We start from the raw sequence: 26029 nt of genomic DNA, 5'->3' as shown, positions 1-26029 counted from the left end.
CTGGCTTGCATCCTGTTTCCAAAGAGGGCACTCAGTAGGGCACTCGCCTCCATCACACAATGTTAACTTCCTCGAGGCTCTGTAACTACAATGCTGAAAAGTGAAATATTTTTATTAAGAGCTTCCGCTTCAATGAGGAGGCTTCAACAACTTAGTCTGAAAACACATATTTTTACAGCTGACAATCCACGATACTCTAAAGCAAACAACCCACGACAGTTTAAAAACTCATTCCTTGATACAACACCTTCACTAACACCCCAGAGGCAACATTTTCTTTGATGAATTGCAGTCCTGTGATCTAATCTATCCTGACCTTCCAACTAGCAGCATCCTCCTCCTGCTGTATGATATCTACCTATCTCTTTGGGGGCTGGTTACTGCCATGCTTCCGTCCTGGCTGTTATGGGAATTCTTATCCTGGGGGGAGGGGGGGGGGGGGGGGGAGAAGAGAGGGGGGGGGGGAAGGGGGGGGGAAGAGAGGGGGGGGAAGAGAGGGTGGGTGGGATACCTTTCTGATATAATTTCCTGATGTGCATTTATGTGTGGAGGTTTTCCCTATGCAGCCTCTGTTCACAAGGCAGGTACTTTTCAAGCCTTTTTGGAGGCAGGTACTTTTCAAGCCTTTTTGGAGGCAGGGTGAGGGACTGATGGTGGGAATGCAATGTTCTATAATGACTCGTGGTGTAAAATGAGAACGTGCATGAAAAACTGTTGGCCAGTAACAAGACTTGATTTTAGTTTGCTGTCCTCCATTGTCGAATCATCCACTGGCACAATCACTCACACATGAATATTGAGCACTTGGATGGAGCACCAGGAGCATTGCGGACTATGGAACCACACCCTAGCATGAAGCCATTGCTTACAGGAGAGGAGTGGGACAGAAAATGAAACAGTTGCTGTGTTCTAGAGTATGTGTTAAGAAGAATTTGGAACAATTCAGAGCATCCCGAGATGAGTACAAGTGCAGACAGAACTGTGCTCTTCGTCTCTCTCAACCTGAAGACGTCTCAGAATATTTGCGGTTCTAAAAATAGCTTAAAACCTAATTGCACATTTTCATTAATGCAAATCAGTTCATAATTTTGCTGTGTGTATAGTATGTCGGGTGTTTTTCCGCTGGAGGTAGGGTGGGAATGGGAATCTCGATGTCTATGGGGTGGGCGGCCTTAAATTTAACTTTGAGATTGAGGCCCCGGAGAATTCCGGCCAGTATGATTTATGTGCTATGTATTTTTTGTTAAGCTTTGTTGAAACTTTCTGAATTACTATTGCTGTGGGGGATAATTTTAACCTGATGGGCAGGAGACCTGCAGAAAATGTTTAGGACATCCTAATTTCAGCAGGATATCCAGAAATCTTTTACTTCCTGGTTTCTCTCCTGGAATATCAGGGCCCTTGAGCCTATGATAACTCAGTTAATTGTGTGATCTATCTGATACTGAGTGTTAGTAAGATATTTCTACACCAGGGAGAACATAGCTTTTTTAAAACTAAAGTTAGAATATCCAATTCTTTTTTTGCAATTAAGGGGCAATTTAGCGTGGCCAATCCACCCACCCTGCATATCTTTGGGTTGTGAGGGTGAAACCCACGCAAACACTGGGAGAATGTGCAAGCTCCACAGTGACAATGACCCGGGGCCGGAATTGAACCCAGGTCCTCAGTGCCATAAGGCAGCAGTGCTAACCAGCTGATTCTGTGCACCGAATCTCCATCCAGATACATTTCCGCAGGGGCTATTTTTCAGTGATTGGAATGAGAGCCTAACCCAGAAAGCTGAGACCGATTACGGTGTCCCTTGTCCACAATCTGATCAGGTGGAGGGTCAAACCAAAGATCTTTCATGTCTGGTTCACCTACTTCGTAAAATTATTGGAATATTTACTAGAAACTGGTTTATTTGTCACAAATTGTGAATTGCATTCAGAAATCATTTTAAATCGCTTGTGATTAAGATCCTTAAATGAACAGAACTTTTATAACACAATTGAAATCTGCTCTTTTAGTGGGTCCCAATTGCAGTGGGAGGAATTAACAAGATAGAGGAATGTCTTCACAGTCTGTCCATGACTTTTACATTCAGGTTGTTTGATAATTGAACAAGTGCTAACTAAATGAGTTTAAAGTGAAATAGTAATTAATTTCTGAATAATGGTTAAAAGGCCTGAGCAACATGATTCTGTGACAGCAGGGGAAAAGTGATGATCAGTTAAGCCCCCAAGCATTGTAATTTCCACCCAGTTACAATAAAGTATAATATTGATTTTAATTTTCTATTCTGAATATGCCTTTTATGTTTATATTGTGGAATGACAGGGATAGACTTTGATTTTGGGCAGTAATCTAGACCATTTGAAAATGAACCTGCTGCTTTTCAAACATCTCCCACAACTTTTAAATCCATTGGTTTCGAAATCTATTCCAGTGTGTCTCAATGTCCTTCACAATAGCTAGACAATAGAAGTAATTCTGAATTCAGCCACTCCTGCTACATTACAGAGAGAAGTGGGTTTGAGAAAGATTCTATCTAACCTCTACAGTTCAAATGTAAGCTAATAGTAGCTGGCCTCATTCAATTTCAATTAATAGGGGCCTCCTGTGACACAGAGCTAGATTTCATTATCAATTAACATTGAGTCTGGTTTACTGACACGCCCATTTGATTTATAGAGTACTTGCAAATTGAGAATTGCATATTCTAACAAAATGAAGTAAGAGCTACAAATGCTGAATTTCAGAATTAAAAAAACAAGAAATGGAAATACATAATAGGCATGTTAGCATCAAACCCATTATTGTTTGGCATTGTTGTGGCTGTTGGTATCCTTCCATCTGTGAAAGATGATGGACGTACAACAAGCAATCCATTTAGTTGGAGTGTTTTCCTTTGTTGCACTTTTGCTGTGAAGACCAATCCTTGAGATAGAGGTTCTACCACGAGTGCTGCATATGAAGCTACCAAGTGTAGTTGCGGGTTGCTGTTTTCGACGTTGGCACCTGTTACCAAGCTGCTGTCGCCACTGGCCACGTGCCAAAGTGGTTTTCTAGATTCTCTCAAAAAGCTGGACTCTTTGCAGATCACAAAGTTAGTTGCTTGTAGTCTTGTTACCAGGATGTCAATTTGTTGCATTGGTGGACCCAAAAAGTAACCAGCTTGGCGACCTTGTGGTGTTACAGTCTCTAATTCCTGAGGCCGAGATATTAGTATCCTTTTTGCTGCTGCTGTGTCTTTCAGCAGACAATGCTTAAAGATTAAAAGGGAGACCAACAAAGCTGCCATACCATGTGGTTTCTCACAGTTACCTCTTCAAATATGGTGTTGGTCCTAGGTTCATTAGCCACACAATCTGGTTTATTCCAGATAAACAAAGATTTAGAAGACGTTTATCCCGAGAAAGATTGAGAAAAATCACTGTCTTTGTTTCAGAAAGACGCATTCAACTCAGGAATGTCTTTTGGATGGTCTCAGGATATGGGTAGTTCATAAAATCTCAACAGTGCAAACGGAGGCCCTTCAGCCCATTTGAGTCTGCACCAACACCCCAAAGAGCACCATACCCAGGTAACTCCGTATCCCACCTGTTATGGGAGCGGCGTTTTCCGAACCCCAAAATGTATCATGGAGTTCAACCAACCTCTCCTTTTAATGTATTGTTGCTTTTGAAGCACACAGCTTGGTCTCCAGGTGTGGTATTACAATTATGGACACGTGGGTTTTTAAACATAAAACAATGTTTGTTCCATGAATTCAACTTAACCTTTTAAATAAACATTGGATCACTCAACACCCCCTTACTTCAAAGATAACCCCGAAAATAATACAACACTAAATAATCCCTCAAAATGTTCCTTCAAATCTCCAAAAGACTTAACACCTTTAAACAGAAACACATCAGGTTAAAGACATTACTATTATGAGTTTAAATCACCCAAATGATTCAGAGAAAGTCTTTCCTGGCATTGATCACAGCAGATCCAGCTCACTGCAAACACAGACAGACCCAAGCTCTTTTCTTCTTGCAGCTCTCAGCAAACCAGCCAGGCACTTTTCAGCTGCTCTCTCAAACTGAAACCAAAACTCCCAAAAAGCAGAAGTGAGCTCAGCTCAGCTCCCCCCACCCTCTGACATCACTTCAGTAATATGAGCTGCTCCATTTCTTAAAGGTACATTGCTTAAACATCCATTTCTTAAAGGTACTCTCACATGACACACCCTATCCACTTAACTCCATAACCTAACCTGCACATCCCCGGACACTAAGGGCAATTTATCATGGCAAATCAACCTAACCTGCACATCTTTGGACTGACAAGAGTTGACATCCCTTAGTCTGGAATGCATCAGTTTGTCCTTGTGGGAGAAAATGGCAGTTTTCAAGTTTGCACATCAGATCAGATGACTTTCAGTGGCCATCTTTTCAAATGGATACCATATGCTGCAAAAGAAAAGTCTATTCCAAAAGATTCCATACTGGATAAAATTCATATTTTAAAAGTAGTAAAAATATGACATGCATTTATTTGGCATGACACCTGGTAGGACCAAATCCTAAATGCAACAGTCCTCGAAAAGACAGAGCTCCAACAAGTGTGCAAGTGTGTAAGCATACATCATAAATAGTCAGCTTCCATATATTGAGCATGTCTGTAGGAGGCAAGGGATCAGTAGAGCTCACCCCAACCAGAGGGCACCTGCACCATAGCCTTTGGAACTCTGGTTCTCTGCCCCCCTTAGGGCAGAGGGCTCACTAGTCACCGCTACCCCTCCAGATCACCAGCTGCCTCATCCTGCTGAGGCAGACAGCACTAACTGCCTCTGCCACCACCTCCTAGGCAGTGTTCAGGAGGGCAGGCTTTAAATCTCCGGCCCATCCTGGGGAATAGGATGTCCATCCGTTCCTCACTGGCATGGAGATGTGGATCCACCTTGGACTCCTGACGTTGGGGTGGGGGGGGGGGGGCATCTTTACTCGGAGTCACCTTGATAGCTGCAGTGAGTGTGTGATAAGTGGAGCACTGAAAAACCGCTCCACCTGCCAGGCTCTTTAGCGCTAAATCTGGCTCCAGCAGTTAGAACACCCGTTGAGTCTGGAATTGCTCGGGATTCATGCCAGCAGAGTGCTGGCCTATTAGCATGCCCTGAATTGCTCTGCAATTAGCACCCCCAATGGGAATACGAACCGCACACAGTTCAACACTTAGCCTCCCAAATGGAGAATTTCTCCCATAGAGTGGAATCGTGTTGAGGTGTCGGGGTCTTGACTGCCAGCTAGCGATCCGGCAGCAGCGGGCTTTCCCCTGATAACCCTGGGGACAGAGGCCTTGCCTACTCAAGTTACAGCCATTCAGAGGCTGGCAGCTTGTTCTTGTGCTCAGCAGCACCATAGGAGAGCAGGTGCCTGCTGTAGGGTATAACATCTACTGGATTCCCAAGATTGTTGAGCGACCCAGGTAAGCAATGTGGATCGGGAGTTTTACAGGGTGAGAATCGTGGGGAGAATGGTGTAGTGGGCTTCACAACAAGGAGCTGAGTGGCTCATGCTTTTTCACCCAGAACCTGATGCTAGCTGCATTGGGAAGGTGGTGGGGTTCCAGTATGCCACTATCCTCCTCATTATTTATCCTCTTCCCACCTCCGAGCTCCATACCAGAGAGCGCAGAAGATCCAGCCTCAAATTTCGAAGGTTAAGTAACATGTTCTCATTGTTCTTGAACCTTCAATAACTTCACTTATTACCTCAGTCTCTAAAACCTTAATCTATGAAATACCTACCAGTTCAAAAGGTTTGGTAGCATAGTTTAAAACAGTGTTTAGTCCAGCAAAAAGATTGCAAGCCAGTTTGCGTTAGCCCTTCTTGACCTGAGCAAGCGGAGAATCATATAAGGTAGCGTTTCTTGCCATAAAGAAGAATGTCAAATTACAAAATCTGTTAATAATTGGACTGTTGGAAGAAAATTGCAAAAACAAAAAAGATAAATGTATATTGGCCTCTTTTACTGCAAGATTGCATTTTTGGTAATTTTTAACAAAACATTTGGTAATTGCTAACACAACATAAACATGAAATAACGGGAACTAATATTTCAAATAAAAGGGTACATTTACCTACCTTTAAATAGACAATACAGGGAAAATATGAGGTACATCTCTCATCACTCCCCGCAAAAATTGGCGCCGCAGATCTGGGAAAGTAATGGGAAAGTAAGATCTCTTACTTTCCCACTCAATCGACTTGACCCTCGAGTCACATTGACTGGCAGCTGTATTCTATCTGAGGGCCCCAGCGACAGTTGTCAGAAGATCAGCAAACCTGTCGAATCACCTTAGCTAGGTTCATGACAGGCTTGATGATACAGATTATCCAGAGACTCCTTTATCTGACTCCTTTAATAAACTCCATTAAACAGCCTGATCAGCTCCGTTTAAACGCAGTAGCTCAAACAGTTTCCAATTCACAATCCCTGCTCTAACACTGCCTTCAGTTTCTTGACCTAGTTAATTGTTTTACGTGAATACAGCTCCTTGTAAAAACACCTTATCTGCTTCCCCCCCTTTGCTGTAGCTCTCCTTTGCCTGTAGCTCTCCGTTATGTCTGGCAGCATGGCGTTTGGAATTAATTTCCTTTCTGTTGGTCCAGTCTCCAATCAAGGGTCACCAGGTCACATGGACCAGTATTTCTGATAATCCAAGAAAATTATAATTGATTCCTTTTAGACTTGATGCAAACTCTTAAAATTCCTTTTCAAATATTATTTAAAACAGATTCCACAGACATTTCAAAGAGCTTTAAAAAATTCCTTTCTATACTGCTTCCAGTTCAAAGATCACCACCGTTTCAAATTGTCTCTTCAGATTAACTTCTGACAGGCAGTCTCTTTTGAATTACTTAAAGCTCTGATGATTCTGGATCAAAAAGTTATTGTAGGCTCAGTAACTACAATGTTTGAGTTTAGGACGTGGCTAAGTTTGATCTTTGCAGCCAAGGAACACTGAAGCAGATTATGGTGCCTCTAATGGTATATATCATCCCAGTATCACACCAATAATAGGTGAGGGACTAAAACCTCACACTATATATTTTTATAAAATATGTGCATTGCTATTGCTAAAAATTTGAGATGTGGAGATGCCAGCGTTGGACTGGGGTGAGCACAGTAAGAAGTCTTACAACACCAGGTTAGAGTCCAACATGTTTGCTTCAAACACATGTGACGTACCTCTTCATTCACCTGAGGAAGGAGCAGTGCTCCGAAAGCTAGTGTTTGAAACAAATGTGTTGGACTCTAACCTGGTGTTGTAAGCCTTCTTACTAAAAATTTAAAACTGTGAACAAAGACCTTTAAAATAGCTGAACCTATGTCTGCCTGTGACCTCTAAACAAAAGATAATACTTGGGCAATTTTTTTGAAAACTCTCACCATATTATCTGTGAGGAGCCACTAACAACTCCTGAGGACTCTACACCCCAACTCCAAAGGTAGCTGTACAAAGGTCATCGACATTTAATAACTAGGCTGGTCAGAAGGAGGTACATCATCTGTAGAGACAGAGACCCCACATTTTGCACCCCCCCCCCCCCCCATGTACAGTGCTCCGAGATTAAATGCCCCGATGTGTAGACCCCATTCAGAGGGTGTGAGCGCACTGTCAGCAGAAATACAGGAGTCAGAATTTGACAGAAACTAAGGAGCACCAGAGCTCATCTCACAGTGAGTTAACATCACTCTCCTGCCTTGTATATTATCCCACTGACAAGGATAGAACAGGATAGTTGGGGGAGGGGGGGAAGGAGGAGAGGTGGTTTGAGGCATGTGGGTGGGGAAGGAAGCGAATGGTGGTGGGGAAGCGATGAGCTGGCGGGCTAGGCTTCGTCCTATGGGAAGCACCTTTCACAGGGATTGTACATGACCACTACATCCTGGGACACTCTGAGATCCCTGACATTTTCGAGGACCATTCCAGGATTACTAACACATAGGCTCCAGACAGCTGCAGCTGCATTTGGATGAATCCGCCTCTCTCTTCCCCTCCCGCACCTCCTAGCAGTAGACTCTCAGTGGAAAGTCACACCGATGCAGAGCACACCAGAAGAGAGAAAAAGCACCTCTTCCCCAGTGCTGGCAGCTGGTCATTTTACATCTTCCCTTTCCTTACGTCAGGCCACCGAGGCAGAAACAAACAAACTCATGGACTTCAGGCATTTGCAGCTACCAGCAGGAGCAATCAGCAAGCTCAACCTGCAGCACCTCTTTAGCAGTTTATCAAGCAGTCAACAGAACAAAGATTTAAAAATCAATTAACCATTAAAGAACAAGGAAATGTCACTGTTCCATATTGGTACTAATACAAAGCTATAGCAGTTAATTTTCACAAGAAAACCAAACACAGGGTATTACACCTCGCAAGTTCTTCTAACAGAAATGGAGGATAGGGCAGCACGGTGACACAGTGGTTAGCATTGCTGCCTACGGCGCTGAGGACCCGGGTTCGAATCCCGGCTCTGGGTCACTGTCCGTGTGGAGTTTGCACATTCTCCCCGTGTCTGCGTGGGTTTCGCCCCCACAACCCAAAAGATGTGCAGGTTAGGTGAATTGGCCACGCTAAATTGCCCCTTAATTGGAAAAACTAATTGGGTACTCTAAATTTATTTATAAAAAAGAAAAGGAGGATAAGCCTGAGACTGTGTGATCGTGTCCAGAATTTTGTCGCAGAAATGATCTGTTCATCAAGTGTTACTTGTTCTACGTATCAGTGCTATTCTCCGTCCAGGAGCCGCAGTTGTGCATGCCCTCCTACACGGTCTAATCTCGCTGGAATTAAATCCTGATATCCACATATTCCACTGGCGCTCAAGGTGCAGTTGCACCTCTTTGGATTCCGGCGTGTTTAACCCGCAGTGACGTGCCAGTTGAATGCAGCATTCACTATGCCAGCAACAAAAGCATCAACAATCTGTGAAAGCATTTCTTCAATGACGTTACCAGGTGGCCCAGTTGGATCAATGTTGTGCACCAGGTCCCACTGTTTGTTTCAAGCTGGATTGCCTTCTGAACTCTTACATTTCCTCCTCCTCCTCCTCTCTCTCCCCCCCGCAGCCCGGTGTTCCAGGACCCAGGCAACTGAGAAATAATTGTTCTTCTTTCTAGCTACAGGAAAGGAAGGAAACAGCAACAGCAGCCTCCAGGCATTTGCAACTACATGTAGGAGCAAGCAGCAAACATGCCTGCAGCTGTGAAGTGCTCTTATAGCTCACAAGGCCTATTCCTTATCAGCAATAGCCTTCAGCTGTGAAGCTTGAGGCTGCTCACAGTCAAAGAGAGTTAATGTGGTCGTCAGCATATAACCAAGAACAGGACTCTGTCCTGGAATTGGTAGGATGTCAGGCAGCCGTTGTAGTTGCCCCTGTTATGGGTATCCACAATGTTTATAGATTACTTGAAGGCCTCGAGGACAAAATAGTCCCCCCCCCCCCCAAACCGGGCCCAGGGCTACCTCCGACCTGGAACACTTCAGCCACCTTTCAAGCCCAACCCCCATGAGGGGGTTGAGCTGCATGCCGGAAAACGGAAATGGCTTCTTACCTCCTCAGTTCCCCTCAGCTGCCATTGCGCAGCTTCATGCTTTTAAGAAGGAGTACTAAAGGACAGCTGTGTGATTTTTCGCTGCAGGGCCGGTTAATTCCGGTAGGCCATTGCATTCGACTTCAATCTCCCTAATGAGATGAAAATTAATGCACATTGGGGTTATTGATCTGCTCATCATATTTGGGCATGATCTGGAACTCACCATCTGGACGGGCTGGTTAGACAGCAAACCACTTCGCACCCAGCGCGCATCTCGATTTTGGCCTTTTACCGCTATTTAACCGGCATTCCCAGATCTGCATCGGGTGCAACGTGGTGGTTAAGCCGCATCTGGAATCTGATTCCCAGCCTAATTACTGGCTTTTTATATCACATCACTGGTATATTGACAGTGGGAATTACTGAGATTTTTCAGTTTGTTCACTATTAATTTTATTTATGTCTCGACATAAAAATTGTCATTGTGGAAGTTATTTCATCTTTAATTAATTAATTTATATTCTGAGTTGAAACTAAATTAGTCTGCACATGATACATGTTATAAACCATACGTAATGGCATTGTTCCAATACATAGTTTTTGTATTACTCGAAGATCATGAATGAAAATGGTTGGAGTTCACCATGATGCCACTATAATATTCCACAATCGATGTGTCAACATAGCTATATTGTAGAAATGTTCCTATAATGATTTTTGTGCTGGAAATTTTCTGAGTATACGTTTATACTGTAGGCATTTTATAATGGAAGAACTATCTGTAAACATTTCACCATAGCTGTTGATGAATCGGACAAGTCATACGGTACAATTTTCTGAGCATCAAACTTTCACAAACAAAAGAATTGAAAAATGATACAGTTTTGCAGTAACCTGATTGTTTATCAATTGAAATGTTTGTCTTTCGTAACCTTCATCAAAGGTTTCAGTTGAAGGCCTCTGCCTCTCCCAAAGCTCAGAACAGTGACTAGTTGAAGGTAGAGCCCACAGAGTATGTTCAATTTGTACTATTTCCCATGGTGCATCTGTAACTTGTAAACTGTAAATGGTGGAATGCTTTTGTATGATAAACTCTGTGTGACTGTATTTCAAAATTATTTGTAGAGAAACTGGAGGACAAATTTCCAAAGGCTTTACTGATTGTTATTTAATACATTGGGGGCGATTCTCCAATATTGGGCCCAAGTGTTCGCGCCATCGCATTTCACGACAGCGCGAACAGTGCCCGGGTTGGACTGCGCCAACCTGCGCATGCACGGGGAACTTACTTAGCGCGCCGGCCTCGACCAACATGGGGTCGGTGTTCAGGGGTTGGCCGCGCCAGGTAGTAGGCCCGGGGGGGGGGGGGGGGAGTGGCCGACCCGCTGATCGGTGGGCACTGATCGCGGGCCAAGCCCAATCGGAGGCCCCCCACCCCCGGGTGAAGGATCCCCCCTCCACACCCCCCGCCAGCAAGAGTTCCCGCCGGCAGCGACCAGGGGCGAACGGCGCCGGCGGGACTCTGTTGTATCGGCGCGGCCGCTCGGCCCATCCAGGCCGGAGAATCGGCGATTCCAGCGGCCCGCGGCCGGCGCTGCGCCAAACACGCCAACGGGAATGGTGCCGATTCTCCGGCCCGGCGCGGGGCTCAGAGATTCTCCCTCATTGTGCGTGCATGTACATAAGTGAGGCGGACAGAAAGAAAGAAAAAAATATATATACTGAGCACAAACTTATTGCAACTTTAGTTGATGTTCGTATTATGGATACTCTATAAACTGGAAAGAACGTAATGCGGCATATTTCCACATCTTAATTTGAATAAAGCTTTTAAAAAAAAAACCCAAAACAAATAAGATGAATTTTGAATACAAACAGAAGTGTCATAATTATCATCTACATTATGCTGATAATTGAAAATATAAACAAGACTCATCATTGCATGAGGTGGTGAGTGAGTGAACTGCGGGGTAAGGGAGAGATAAAACTATTTCACCCATTTTCCAGATACTAATGGGCAAATCATCAAATTTTAATATTTGCAGATATATTTCTTGTCAAGTTTAAAAACCAGTGGTCGTGCTCGAGTCTGACAGTAATAGGTTTTCACGGTACACCTTCCACAAACATGGGCTAATTAACAAGATATTTATTGGTTTTAAACCACTTGTCTGCGTACTGTATCCCACAGTTCGTCACACAAAATAATCTGTTTGAATTGAAAAATGTAAATTACATGACTCCAAAATGACCCTTTTTTTTGTGGTTTACAGATCGTTCCGATAGAAACAAACCAGACCAGTCATCTCGCAGCTCTAGGTAAGGAAAAAGTGACTATTTGGAAAGCATGAAGTGGATGTATGGAATATGTTGTTATTCTCCTGGTTTCCACTAATCCCTTGGAGCGTGTTAGGCAGAGAAAGAAATGTGGTAATTGGTAGCATTGTTTTAGGAACTAGTTTTAAGTAAAGAAAAACTCTGCTGAATTGGGCTCTCTTTTAAATTATTATTTGTTATAGTACAATGGAGGTCAATTTGAACAATTTGATTCTTGATCTGTTTCCAGTATTTATTGTATATTTATTTTTGCAAAGTAAAGCATGAAGATGTGCAATGAAGATTATTTCAGTTGGAATTATCCCAAAGATGTATATAATGGGCTAAATGGAATCAAACAAAGTTTGTTACAGATTCCGTTTTGGACCAGACAGCCTTCTTTTTGGCCAGATAATTTGGTTTAAACAGGCAGCCGGGAATTTTCTAAACTGTAAGCCAGATACCATACTTTAAACGCAAGCAATTTATTTTTCACTTGTTTATTATAATGCCGAGGCATTGGTCTTCAATAAATTTTCTTCAGTAGTAGACGCCTTGGACATCAATCTCACCTTTTGCCCTCGCCAGGTTTTGAACTTTGCTGGAAGTGGCTCTGTTAAACCAACCCAACCTGAATCTAGACCTGGGTGACCATGACCGTGGCCATGATGTGGAGATGCTGGCATTGGACTGGGGTGGGCACAGTAAGAAGTCTTACAACCCCAGGTTAAAGTCCAACAGGTTTGTTTGGAATCACTAGCTTTCGGAGCGTAGTCTGATGAAGGAGCTACGCTCCGAAAGCTAGTGATTCCAAACCTGTTGGACTTTAACCTGGTGTTGTAAGACTTCTTACTTTTTTTAAAAAAAAGAACAATGGAGCAGATCAGAGATATGACTGAACTGAAAGAGGGATTATTGATGGTGTAGATTCTTCCAATCATTGGGGTCCTGATCGATTACAGATATTCTCACATAGTCCTCGTTATAAATGAATTGCCATTTGGAAACTCAGTTTCATTAATTGTGGTCACTTAGTGAAACATTCTGTTGCATTATTCTACTTAGACTGCAGTAAGTATACAGGGGGTAACTGCATTTCACCCAACTTTAACCTCTTTGTGTGGGAGTGGGCTGGTAATGACGTTTCTGCTCAATATTATTGTGCATTTATTAAATGGAAAGTTCATGCTTATAATGTTAATGGATGGCAATTCTGTTCTTGTTTGTCTCCATGGAAACTTGGTTTGTTTGCACGATAGTGCCAATATTTATCTCTCAAACAACATCACACAAACAGATTATCTGCTCATTATCACCTCGTTGTGGGAGTTTGCTGTGCACAATTTGGCTGCAGCAATTTCTAGATTACTACAGTGATTACACTTCCAAAGTTTTGGCTGGTTAAAATGTCCGGAGTTTGTGAAAGGCATCATATAAATGTAAGTTTTTCTTTCTTTTCATGCCGCTGGGAGCCTTTATTCCAGGGGAAAATTGAAATCGCGACAACATGCAAACACATGCACCACCAATTGTCTGCGTTCTAAGTTGACAATGTTTGAATTCATTTCATGATTATACATTTTTTACTGGAGTTAGAAGATGTCAGTATCAATCGATCAAATTGGTTGGAGGGAGGGGCTGGTGCTCTGAAATCTGTGTGACATTGTAGAGGTTATTGGAAAGGCTTGGCAGGATCTGTGGAGAGGGCAGATGAGATATTTCAGTTATTCCTCATTCCCAAGAACTGGAAGTTAGGACAGATGAACAGCTTTTGGGGGGAAAAAAAGGAGGGGAAGGGAGAAGAAATACAACAACAGACCAACACATAGCAGAAAATAAAAGATGTAACCTGTCAAGTGTTAGATGAAGAATAGGAAATGATTACAAAGCAGAAGTAATATCAGGAGGGTTAATGAGAGAAATCATAGAACTAAAAGACCTATATGAAACACAGAATGTCTTAATAGGTCAAGCAATGGGTAGTAGGCATATATAAAGGAAGAACCTAGCACAAACCAGGTCATCATTGGGGGCAGCAGGGTAGCATGGTGGTTAGCATAAATGCTTCATAGCTCCAGGGTCCCAGGTTCGATTCCCGGCTGGGTCACTGTCTGTGTGGAGTCTGCACGTCCTCCCCCTGTGTGCGTGGGTTTCCTCCGGGTGCTCCGGTTTCCCCTCACAGTCCAAAGATGTGCGGGTTAGGTGGATTGGCCATGCTAAATTGCCCGTAGTGTCCTAATAAAAGTAAGGTTAAGGGGGGGTTGTTGGGTTACGGGTATAGGGTGGATACGTGGGTTTGAGTAGGGTGATCATGGCTCGCCACAACATTGAGGGCTGAAGGGCCTGTTCTGTGCTGTACTGTTCTATGTTCTATGTTCTATCATGTTCTAGTCAAGTATGTTAAGCTATTCAGAACAGAACATTTTGAACTGTACACCAAACTGATCAGCACTTGAAATGAGACAATAGAATACTCTGTTGGTGTGATGCTCCACTCTCACCTCAAATAAGAATTAGGGGTTGGATTCTCTCTTTGGTACTGGTTTAGCACAGGGCTAAATCGCTGGCTTTTAAAGCAGACCAAGGCAGGCCAGCAGCACGGTTCAATTCCCGTACCAGCCTCCCCGAACAGGCGCCGGAATGTGGCGACTAGGGACTTTTCACAGTAACTTCATTTGAAGCCTATTTGTGACAATAAGCGATTTTCATGTCATTTTTTCATTTCATTTCATCCAGTCACATGTCTCCAGCCACATGTCTCCCAGCGACACGCCGTTCGCTGGTGGAGAGATTCTCTCTTCCCTCCGCTTGTCAATGGGATTTCCCATTGAAGCCACTCCGTACTGCTGGGAAACCCATGGGCGGGGGTGCAGCCAGTGGGAAAACAGAATCCCGAAGAATGGAGGATTGCGGCTTAGAGGAGCTCATGGATTTCTTTGTCGCTAAGGTTGTGACTATACCATCAGTTGCCTCTGCCACTGGTATTATGTTTGATCCTGTCTGCACCATTCTGAAGATTATCTATTTTCACCTCTGCAGCATTTCATGATTCCATCACTGCCTCAGCTTATTTGGTGTCAGTTCCACATCATACCTTTGTTACAACTAAATGTTACTACTATCCCAATCCAATGCGGGCTGATGCCCTGCTCTCTATTCTCCATAAACTTGAGTTCATCCAAACTCTGCTGCTTGAGTCCTAACTCGTACCTTTTCACACCTACTTACTGATCTACCTTGGTTTCTAGTTGAGCCAAGCCTCGATTTAAAAAAAAAACTCACTCTTCAGACTGAATTTTATAATGAGGGTGGGGCATCTGTCCCCTTAAGCCCCGCCACAGAGCTGCCAGCCAACCAAATGGTCAGAACCTCCCCTTTCCCCATCAGCCTCACCGGGAGCCATGGCCACCGCGGGACTGCAGTGAGTCCCGGATGGAAAACAAGCTGCGATGAAGCCTGGATGAAGGCAAGGCAAGGATCTCATCTTGGCCAAGCTGGCAGGCCCTGGGTGGGAGCTTGGACCTTGTGATGACCTCGCACAGGCAGAGGGGACCACACCACTTCCTATTTCCGTAATTGCTTTCAGTCCCACATTCCCCTGGGATATCTGCACTCCACTAATTCTGTCTTCCCAGATTTCAATTGATCCATCATTATTCTCTTTTAAGACGTCCTTTAGAACCCACCTCTTTCACCAAGATTTTGGCTGCCTGCCCTGCTATCTCCTTGGATGACGTGGCATCAAATGTTGCTTTGTAATGCTCGTGCGTAGTGCTTTGGGTCATTTTGGTACGTTTAAGGTGCAGCATGAATACAAATTATTGTTGTCTTATCAATGCTTAGTGCTAAAGTCTGAAACTGTTTCAATGATGGTGACTCATGTTGCCCCTCCTGAAGCTACGTAAAATGAAAAATAATAGGGTTCACTTGATGTGCGTTTTTATTAGCTCTGGCTCTGCTGGTCTTTTAATCCGTCATTTCATCCTGATGCTCATTTTATACTTTTTTCTTCTTGGGGCTAAGTGGCTAATGCCATGTCCTTGGAAGTTCCCGATTGGGCAAGACCGAGCCGAGATAAAATAGCTTCTTTTTTTGGGGCCATCAGAGTGGCCTGGGATGGGGCCCGGCTGGGTAGTGGTGCAATTGCTGCTGTCTGGGCTCTTGCCTTGGTGGCGCTGTGTGCAACGGATAATGGCTGTCATCGAAGATGTTGCCTTGACCTGAGAATTTTAGCTCTGCGGTGCAGATCATTGGTGCTCGTTTTGAGGATTGTGGGGAATCGAGAGAAGAGCGGTGGAGGCGCATGCAAGGGTTCCTGCACTCAAAGACCACTCCATGGTTAGAGGCTGTCTTTGTGTCGTCGGAATCCTGCTACATGGTGTGTCATTTGTCCTGCTGGGCTCGGAAGATGGGGCGGGCAGATGCCCCACTAAGCCTGGTTCTTGGTGAGCGATGGGAGATAAATTCCCAATTGAGTTCGCAAATTGGGTGCCATGCTTTGGTAATCTTGATTTGGAGGCTGGATGCATCAGATTCGATGGAACACAATGTATCTTGGCCTACAAAGCCAGGGGTTGGTAGGGTCCACCAATCACTGGTCCTATTTCGTCCTGTTCTTGATGCTCATCATGAGGGATTGAAATGGCCAAGCCGGTCGAGTCATTCACCTCGGCCAGGTCTTAGGATGTGGACCGGCTGAGGATTGGCGAAATAGCATGATGTAAATGATGGTGTCTCAGGCTTCGATTAATGGAATCCTAGAGAGTGCTCGTTGATCATACATTACCCTTTGCCGCCTTGTGCAACATGGAAGACGTCCTTATCCTGCAACTTTCCCTGCGACTCTTTGGGAATTCTGATCGTTAATCCCTGTTGGTCATATTGTTGACTTTTTATTATTGCTGTCTTTTGACAGTTAGGAGAGTCTGAAATGTGAGCCTGATCGCCTGTGTTGCTTATTATCCGTATCCTGGTAACCTGTGTTAGTAAGATCATTTTGAATCACTTATGGGAAGTGTGCTTTTTGCATCGTTTACCCCTTTTGGCAATTGTGTCTTATGATCCTTAAGGCCCCAAAGTTTGTTGTCATACTGGATGAGAACTCCAAACAATGTTTCTATTTGTACAACTGTGAGGAAAAGATACTTCACCCCAGGAGTGATGACTCTGACAAAGTTTGAACAAATTTTACTTTAAACACAGAATTAACCAAATTAAAATCAAAGAAATAACTTTATGATCATCAGTTAAACAGTTCTTAACCAAAGGAAAAGCTTGAACTTACTATCTATACCTGCCACTAACTCCAATTAAGCAACGCAATACAGTTCAACTGCCATTTATAAATAAAGTTAACATCTCAGGTTTACTTGATTAGCTATTTAGAGACTTTGGAGAGAGTTACTTTCAAGAGCAGATTCAGTTCATTTCTCCTAACCTAACAGCATTTGGTAAAACTACTGTTCAACTTAAAAATCCTATAACACACTGCAAAACTACATACAGACCTGGCTCCTCCCATTAATTACATCATCTGTATCCCACTAGGTTCCATGACCTGCTCAGCTGTCTAAACACCACTTCCTCATAAATTATCTACACTCTAGGGAATCTCCAGAAATCAAAACACAATTCCATTAGCCCTTTATCTGTTAGTGGTTATAATCAATAATTACCTCATTCTTTTACGGCTCCTTAATTACAGCTCTGGATACCCTCACCTAGGTTCTTTAATAATATTACTGCAACAAATATATACCTTAACCAGGCTTTTAAAATTATTACTGCAGCAGATACAAGATATAAAATAAAACATATAACAATTTCTACATTCATCACACTATTCTTTGAACTAAGAATCCATACCTCATCCTTCATTGGCCTGGGGAGTTTTATCCTGAGGAGGACTGGGTCATTTCTGTCTCCTCCTTGAGGATGAATTTTTCCTTTCCTCTGCTTGGGCCTCTCTTCATGTTCCTCTCCTGGCTATTGTGGTGGTTGGGTTGTTGAGGAGGGAAGTTACTCTGGAAATTCTTTCAGCACGCGTGGTCACCTTGATCTAAGCTGGGTGTCTCATCTCTGGGGGTTCTTTCTTCCTTTTCTCTTCTCTGTGTGAGCATTCTGTTGGTTCATATCCTGATCTGGCCCAGTGGGTTGAGGAGGGTGGGTTTCTGTTTGTGCCAGGAGAAGAAGAAAATCGTCCCTTCCTCCCAGGGTGCCTAATTATTGGGTGTCTTGATTACATAGAATTTACTGTGCAGAAGGAGGTCATTCGGCCCATCAAGTCCGTACCGGCTCTTGGAAAGAGCACCCCACCCCCTACCCAAGGTCAATACCTCCACCCTATCCCCACAACCCAGCAACCCCACCCAACACTAAGGGCAATTTTGGACACTAAGGGCAATTTATCATGGCCAATCCACCTAACCCGCACATCTTTGGACTGTGGGAGGAAACCGGAGCACCCGGAGGAAACCCACGCACACACGGGGAGGATGTGCAGACTCCGCACAGACAGTGACCCAAGCCGGAATCGAACCTGGGACCCTGGAGCTGTGAAGCGATTGTGCTATTTACAATGCTACCGTGCTGCCCTTGATGGTTTCCTTTCTTCTCGGGCAGTAGCTCGGTTGGGGCTTGAATAAACATCCTGTTGTGATGCGTTGCCCTGGATGGGATTGGAAAAGTTGTTGCTCTGTTTCGGTCCCAAAAGCGTCGCCAATACTGTGGGTATTTCTATTTATCTCGGTGAACCATAAGCCTTCCCTTATATCGATCAAATGACCACACAACCAGTTAGTTAGTTCAAAACATGGTTTATTTACACACATGAGTTACCTCAACATGTAAACACAATATCTACTATGAGTTAAACTACACCTATCAGCTACAATAACCTATACTTAACTTCAGGGCGACCGGCACTGTGCAAATGGATAAGGCCTTTATCTGGATTTCATTTGTCTGGTTCTAAGAAAGTGGCTCTGTCTCTGCTGGGCTCATCCATCAGGTAGAAATCGTTGGGCTTGAACTTGGCTGGCTGTTCCTGCTGCAATTGGGTGGGCACAGGCTGGATCCAAGAGAGACAGAACACATGGCTGCGTTCTCTTTTATCCCTCTGGGATTTCACGCTCTTTGGGTCGGTCCTTAACCTTGGACCCAATTGTTCGAAAGGGCTCTGATCACTCTCTTCTATTTCGGCCAATAAAGGGGCGAGTGTCTTGGTAGCTGGGCGGGCCCCTCGCGGTCATTGGCCTTGGCAGTTGTGCTTTCTGAGTAAGGGAGTGGCACCGATCAGTCTGTGGCTGTACCGGTTGCTTGATTGGAATTCTATTGTCCTGGGAAAATGGGCCATTAAAATGCAAACGACTGGGGGTTTCAATCCGGTCTGGTTACCTGTGTTTTAGATACACATAGGCTGTGTATCTGTCCGAGTCCTGGGTTGGCCATAAATCCCATGGTCCTTTGCAGGTGGCCATCTTTGGATGAATACAAAGTACAGGCTTGAGGCTGGTGTAGGTTGTTGGGATGTGCTGGAGGCTCCGGGGGGAATAGTTCCTTATGTGTTGGTGGGTGCTGGGCTAAGCCATGCCCAATCCTGTGCCTGTTATTCTGTTAGCCCTGGGTATTGGGATGTCCCTCTCAAGGGTGTGGAGTGGGGCTTATTGGGAGACTGGGTTTTGTTTCCTTGTCTCTCTAATGCGCAGGTTCTGTGTCTTGGTGGATATCCTGCCGTTTCACCCTGGGGGTGGTGGGCCGCCCTCTTGTTGATTGAGTGGCCTATTCTCCTCTTCACTGATGGGTATTGTCATCCGGTGGGGATAGATGGGGTAGGTTGTTTATTTTCTCTCGTTCTTCTTCTCCATTTTTTCTACCCTAGGAGGCCTTACGGGCTTGACCATAGTCCGAACATGTTATTATTGCCAGTCCCCGCCTTTCTTTATAATTGTAGTTCTGCCTGGGGCCCGTTCTGGGGGTTTGGTTGTGTTGTGTAGTATGTTTATAGCTCCCCGTAGATTTGGGTTTTCATGTATTTTCTTTTGTTTTTGCAAGGATGGGAGTGAGGAATATGATCCTGACTCATGTGGGTGCAGGTGGTCTAGTATCAGGAAATATAGGGCTGCTTTCGGTCATATAGTATTAAGCCAGTAGTGACGTTGTTCTCCTGTTCCATGCTGTGCTCTTGTGGGTTAAGCCATTTCTGGCGGGTTCCCTTTCTCTCTCTCTCTCTCTCTCTCTCTCTCTCTCTCACTCTCTCTCTTCCCCCCCCTCCCCCTCTCTCTCTCTCTCTCACTCTCTCTCTTTCTCCTCTCTACCCCCCCCCCCCCCCCGCTTTTGGTGATGTATTATTTTGTAACTTTGTTGCATTATTTTATAAAATGTAAAGTCTCAATAAACCTACTTTTTTTGGAGTTATGAAATTAATTTTCTGTAACGTACTTGGAGACAGCTTGAGTTTTGTAAGTCACTACATTTCTTCATTTTTTAAACAGTTAATTGAATATGCCCTCAGTTAGGGTAATCTCCCTTCTGACATTGGGCTGCCAGCAGATTGGAACAGTTTGTATAGTCAGCTGGTTTTGTCCTCTGAATGTAAGGTTTGCACCCTTTGCTATGGTTGGTGTAAGCTTGCAGAGGTTCAGCTCTTAAGTTAGCATGACATATCTCAAATTACAGCTGCAATAAATGAAAATGACCCGTATAAAATGTTACCAAAGTTCTTAAAATTAAAAATAATCTTAAAATGTGTGCCTACTCCTGAATTAAAGTTGGTTCCAAAATACCAGAAAATGGACGAAATGTTGCCAAAAATCTGTTTGTCGGGGGGGAGAGGCGGAGATTTGTCACCCGGAGGAAAATCCCAAGTTTCACAATAAAATGAAATGCACATTGACATTAATTTTGAAATCCACCATCACTACAAACTGCACTTTTGTGTTCTCAAGCCTTTTTTTGTGCCCCTGAAATAACAGTGATAAAATGTTTACCATCGCTGCAACTTAAGTGACGATCAGCCTGAGTCCTGTTGCACTTTTAATCTGTTCATTTTCAGATGCCAGAAGGGCCAATATTCAGCACTGCTTTTTATCTTCTAGCTTCTCTCTTTTTTGATTGATATTAAATATGCAAAAGGGAAAAATATTTTTTTGGAATAAATTTCAACGCAAAGAAACTTGAATGTCCACCATCTTGGCGCTATGAATCTCGAAGATACTTTATATTTTATTGTTTCTGCTGAAGGGCCAGTATTCAAATGAACTTGCAATACTGCCAAGCAAAGGAAATACTTTCTGCACATGCTTCACTGGGCGACCTCATGGAGCTACCTTCCTGGTAGCTATGGCACAAATAAAATTTGAATTAATGCAACACTGCTCCTGTTTGCCCATGCATCACTTAGTAAACAAAATACTGTTCGGGATTTATAAAGCTTAACAATAGAAATCTAAATCTATGACATGATGTGCACTTGCACTATGTTCAGTCATGACAACAGTGAAAATAAAGTTATAGTAGCCATTAAATGAGAGTTGACAGTTGAACTGTGTCTCTTTAATGTCAAAGTCTTCAATTGTCATCAATGTCGCACCAGCTTGCAGGAATCGTTGTGAATGCTTAGAATCATAAAATTGCTACAGTGCAAAAGGAGGCCAATCAGCCCATTGAGTCTGCACCACCCTTTGAATTACTCTACCCATGTCTACTCCCCCGTTCACCCCACCCTATCCCTGTAACCCCATAACCTAATCTGCACACCCCTGGACATTAAGGGGCAATTTATCATGGCCAATCCTCCTAACCTGCACAACTTTGAATTGTGGGAGGAAACCGAAGCACCCGGAGGAAACCCACACAGACACAGGGAGAAAGTGAAAACTCCACACAGACAGTGACCCAAGGCCGTAATTGAACCTGGGTCCCTGGCACCGAGACAGCAGTGCTAGCCACAGTGCTACCCCCTTAGGCCTCCATGCTGAACATTAACAGATCAACGGTTGAACCTGGACTTTGCTGACCTGTGTGATGCAGACACATTGCTCAACACATTTATATGTTGAACTATTTGAGAGCTATCTCCTCTACACTCCAAATCCTGTCTTTATTTCCTTTAGCCGTTTAAATGCGCACTAAAAATATTTGTGGAAAATTAAGAGTTAATAGTTCTTGGCTAGTGAACAATAGACAAATCATGAATTATAGTCCAGTCAGACATTCTATGTGTAACAGATGTTTGAAGCATGCAAACAATGATTCATGAAGCATAAAGCCAAAAAACAGATGTACAATTTAAAATGAGATTTTTTTGCAGATTTCAGAATCACTTAATTGCTCTTAAGTTTACAACAAAACTCAACCTTGGCAATTTTGTTTGTGTATCACTTGCATGGATAGATGAGAAATTTGAGCACTAGTCCACATTTGTCTCTTCCCCAACACCAGGCTGGAGGTGGGGGGGGGGGGGGGGGGGGGGGGGGGGGGGGGGAAACAAATCTGTGCTCCCTGGTCAAGCCTGGCCCATGTCAAAAGTATCAGAGTCCCATGATTTTGCCCTCTCTCCTCCCCACCAACGCCACCAGCTGGAAAAAACCTTCTTCAGAATGCAATTCCATGAAAGAGAAAACACAAGAATAACCACATTTATTTGAGTTATTCAACGCTATTGTTTACTCTTGTTATGGGTTCTTTGTTCCTTCTTTTGAGATGGGGAAGTGGAATGTTTTTTGTTACAGATTTCTGTACAGCTGCTGTCGATGTTCAACCAAGTATTAGTTGAAACAAGGTGTATGCTGGTGAGATATAGTCATTGAAAATGGTTGAGTCATTTGTAGTAGGCAGTTATGTTTAAATACTCATTTTGGGTGGGCATCAAACTCGAGACACGTGAATTGCCACCTATGGTTAAAACGAGTAATAGGAAAACGACATGACAACTTGTCTGGACTACTGAGCAACTTGCACATGCAAACACCATAACAATTACTGAACTGGGACGATGCAGGCTATATTTATAAGCTTTTGTTTAATTATTTTATTTGCCACCTGAAAATGCTGAGTTTTATTTGGTCCCATGGGTGCCAGCAGCTTTTTAGTACTGCATCCAAGGCTGTTCAATAATGAACACTATCACAGTCAAGCCCAATCTTGTATTTTCCAGTCAGTACTTAAAATCAAAAATCCTGACACGCTTTCCCCTAGCTCCATTCCAGGACTCTAGGCTAATGGGCAGCTCGGTGGCACTGTTAGCATTGCTAGCCTTACAGGCCAGGGCGCCGAGTTCAATTCCAGCCTTGGTCACTGTCTGTATGGAGTTTGTACGTTTCCCCATGTCTGCATGGGTTTCCTTTAGTTCCTTCAGTTTCCTCACAGTCAAAAGATGTGCGGGTTAGGTGGTTTGGCCATGATAAATTGTCCTTTAATGTTGAATGATGTGCAAGTTAGCTGATAGGGTGGGTTAGACGGTGTTACGGATGCCAGACTAGATGCCAACAGTGGCTAAGAATCTAGACCAGAACCGCAACATTTTTAAAAAAGACTATGCGAAAAGACCAATTCCCTCCAGGAGTGATTGTATGAGAAATAGGGCTTGGTTATTTTTACAAACAAAACAAAACTTTATTAGAACAAAATAAAAACTACTTAAACTTTTAAACTTCGAACCTAACAAGAACAGCTTACATGGATGTCTTAAGCCAAACACACAATTTATCATTAAACAGGACGTAAAATTAACATTCAGCTCTCAAATCCACTCAGACATGAAGGCAAAAATTATATTTGGCATTATAGAACATATTGCTGCTGGTAGTGAAGCTCTTTCAGATCCTGCCGAATACCTGCCACTGTGGCAGTCTTTTATGGCCTCTCCCGATCATTCTCCAAATCCTTCTGCCCCCACCTGTTCGAACAGGATACTTTTATCTCTCTCAGCTCCGCCCAGCCCCTCAAAAATGGTTCTGTCCAGTCATGTCCGGACTTGAATTCATTATCACTATCTGGACTTTTGATTACCCACTTCCATTTGCACAAAAGAACAGGGCCATGCTATGAATATGCAACTAACCTCCAATTTACAGACAAAAGAGGCCATCAGACTCCGTAATGGGCTTTTCTTTTGTGGAGACAGTGGGTAGTGGTATTGTCACTGGACTTGTAATCCAGAGATCCAGGGGGTAATGCTCTGGGGACATCGGTTCGAATCCCAACAGCGCCGATGTTGGAATTTGAATTCAATAATAAAAAAAATCTGGTAATTAAAGTCTTTTGACGGCCATGAAAACATTGTTGATTGGTGAAAAAACCCATCTGGTTCACTAATGTCCTTTAGGGAAGGACATCTATCATCCTTATCTGGGCTGGCCTACATGTGACTCCAGACCCACAGCAATGTGGTTGACTCTTAAAGTTCCCTCAGCGATGGCAACAAATGCTGGCCTGGCCAGTAACGCCCACATCCCATGAACGAATAAAGAAAATAAATAAATGATGGTTGGTCAGACAAGAGTGTCCCGGAGGACAATGGATCTTTGGTAAATCACCCCGGTTAAACAGAGGTATCGTGTTTATGCCCATTAACTAGTTTAGATCTCAATGGGACAATGTAACTTAGGCCAGGTGTGGGCATATAACTCTGACTCAGTACTAGCAGTTTTACCTTCCGGCTTGCCCCCTAAATTGCCCACTAGATCTTTGATCCAATATCCTCATATCACCCTGTCATCACAATGGGATGTGGACATGGGTTGAGTGCCCTTTCGAAGGGTTGGTGCAGACATGATGGGCAGAATGGCTACCTTCTGCACTGTAGGGATTCAATGAATTACAATACACTCATTCCTATCACCACGTCAATCAGTTGATGGTACCCAAATTGAAATTTGAACCTAACATCTTCTGAGAGGTTATTAGTTTATCAGGTGCAGCCTATCACCCATATCAATTGGACAAAGTCAATTGAGGGCTTATTGCAGCGCGATGGCCCATGTGCTTTTGGGAGGGGGGGGGAACTATGGATGGTATCTTACTAGAATTTTACAAGTGTCAGGCTCAGACTGAAAACTGGCCTGTAACGCTCTGTTCCACGGACAACCTTTCTCTCCAAATATTGAGCTTCTGAGAGAAAGAAAATGAGTGGGTATGGTTTACAGTGTCAGTCCGACAGGACAGGGAATCATAGAGGCAGTAACCAACTCCACAGAAATCGGGATGCCATCTTTAAAGGGTACCCAATTCGACAATGCAGCCTAACAGCCCCCATCAGAGAGCTATCAGGGAATCAACCTCCCCTCTCACCTGTTGCCTTTTTGTACCTACTGTAAATATGGCAGTCAGTGAGGTTGACCTCCTTCCTTTGGATATCAATATTCTAATGCTCAGAGTCGCCAGTTATCAAATGATACTACCACAAGGTTCAGCCGGCTATCGATCAAAGAGCCAAACGCCAGTTAGTTAGTTCAAGGTCAATGGTACTTTATTTACACACATGATTAATCATGCAACATAAACATTACTAGTTAAACCCACACCTATCAGCTGAGACAACCTGTACTTGACTTCAGGCACCTGGCTTAGGTCAGAGGAACAGTGGCCGTTGTTCGATTCTGGATCTATCAATCGGGTCTGCAGAAGTAACTGCTGCTCAGCTGGGCTCATTCGTTTGGTCGCGGGCGTTGAACTTGAACTTGCTTCCTCGTGGTGCTGCGATTGGAGATGGACGTTGCCTGAGTGCCAGGTCCAAAGAGGCCGAACACATGGTGGACTCTCTTCTTGTGCTTGGGGGTTTTCGTGCTCTTTTGGGTGGTCCTTCAGTTTGGACCCCACTAATCGGGTGATCCCTGATCACTATGTTTGATTTGAATCAATAAATGGCTGAATGCCTTGATGGCTGGGCGTGTAGCAAGCGGTCATTGACCCTGTTGTTTACGCTTCCCTAGTACAGGGGGTGGTGCCGAAATTTCTGGGACTGTACTGGTCGCTCAAGTATCAGTCCTTTGTCTGGCGGAGATGGGCCATCAAATGCTAATCGGTCCATCAAATGCTAATCGGTCCATCAAATGCTAATCGGTTGGGGTTTCGATACCATCTGGATCCCTCACACTCAAATATATATTTCAGACTCTGAGCCTGCCTGAATCTCGCATTGTCC

At 43.8% G+C, this 26029-nt stretch overlaps 1 protein-coding gene across 3 annotated transcripts in view; it reads left to right on the top strand.

Moving 5' to 3' along the window:
• The window catches only part of sh3d19 (SH3 domain containing 19), a 264388-nt gene that overhangs the window by 54249 nt on the left and 184110 nt on the right, over positions 1–26029 (top strand). For all 3 annotated transcript variants that reach the window (XM_038791981.1, XM_038791983.1, XM_038791979.1), the window contains exon 2: positions 11844–11889. In XM_038791981.1, the coding sequence (XP_038647909.1) occupies positions 11844–11889 (46 nt within the window). The remainder of the gene's footprint in view (positions 1–11843; positions 11890–26029) is intronic.

Source organism: Scyliorhinus canicula, chromosome 3 (genome assembly GCF_902713615.1).
Source record: "Scyliorhinus canicula chromosome 3, sScyCan1.1, whole genome shotgun sequence".
Lineage (NCBI taxonomy): Eukaryota > Metazoa > Chordata > Chondrichthyes > Carcharhiniformes > Scyliorhinidae > Scyliorhinus > Scyliorhinus canicula.
The sequence above is the reverse complement of the archived record's forward strand: the minus strand, read 5'-3'. Positions and strand labels throughout refer to the sequence as shown.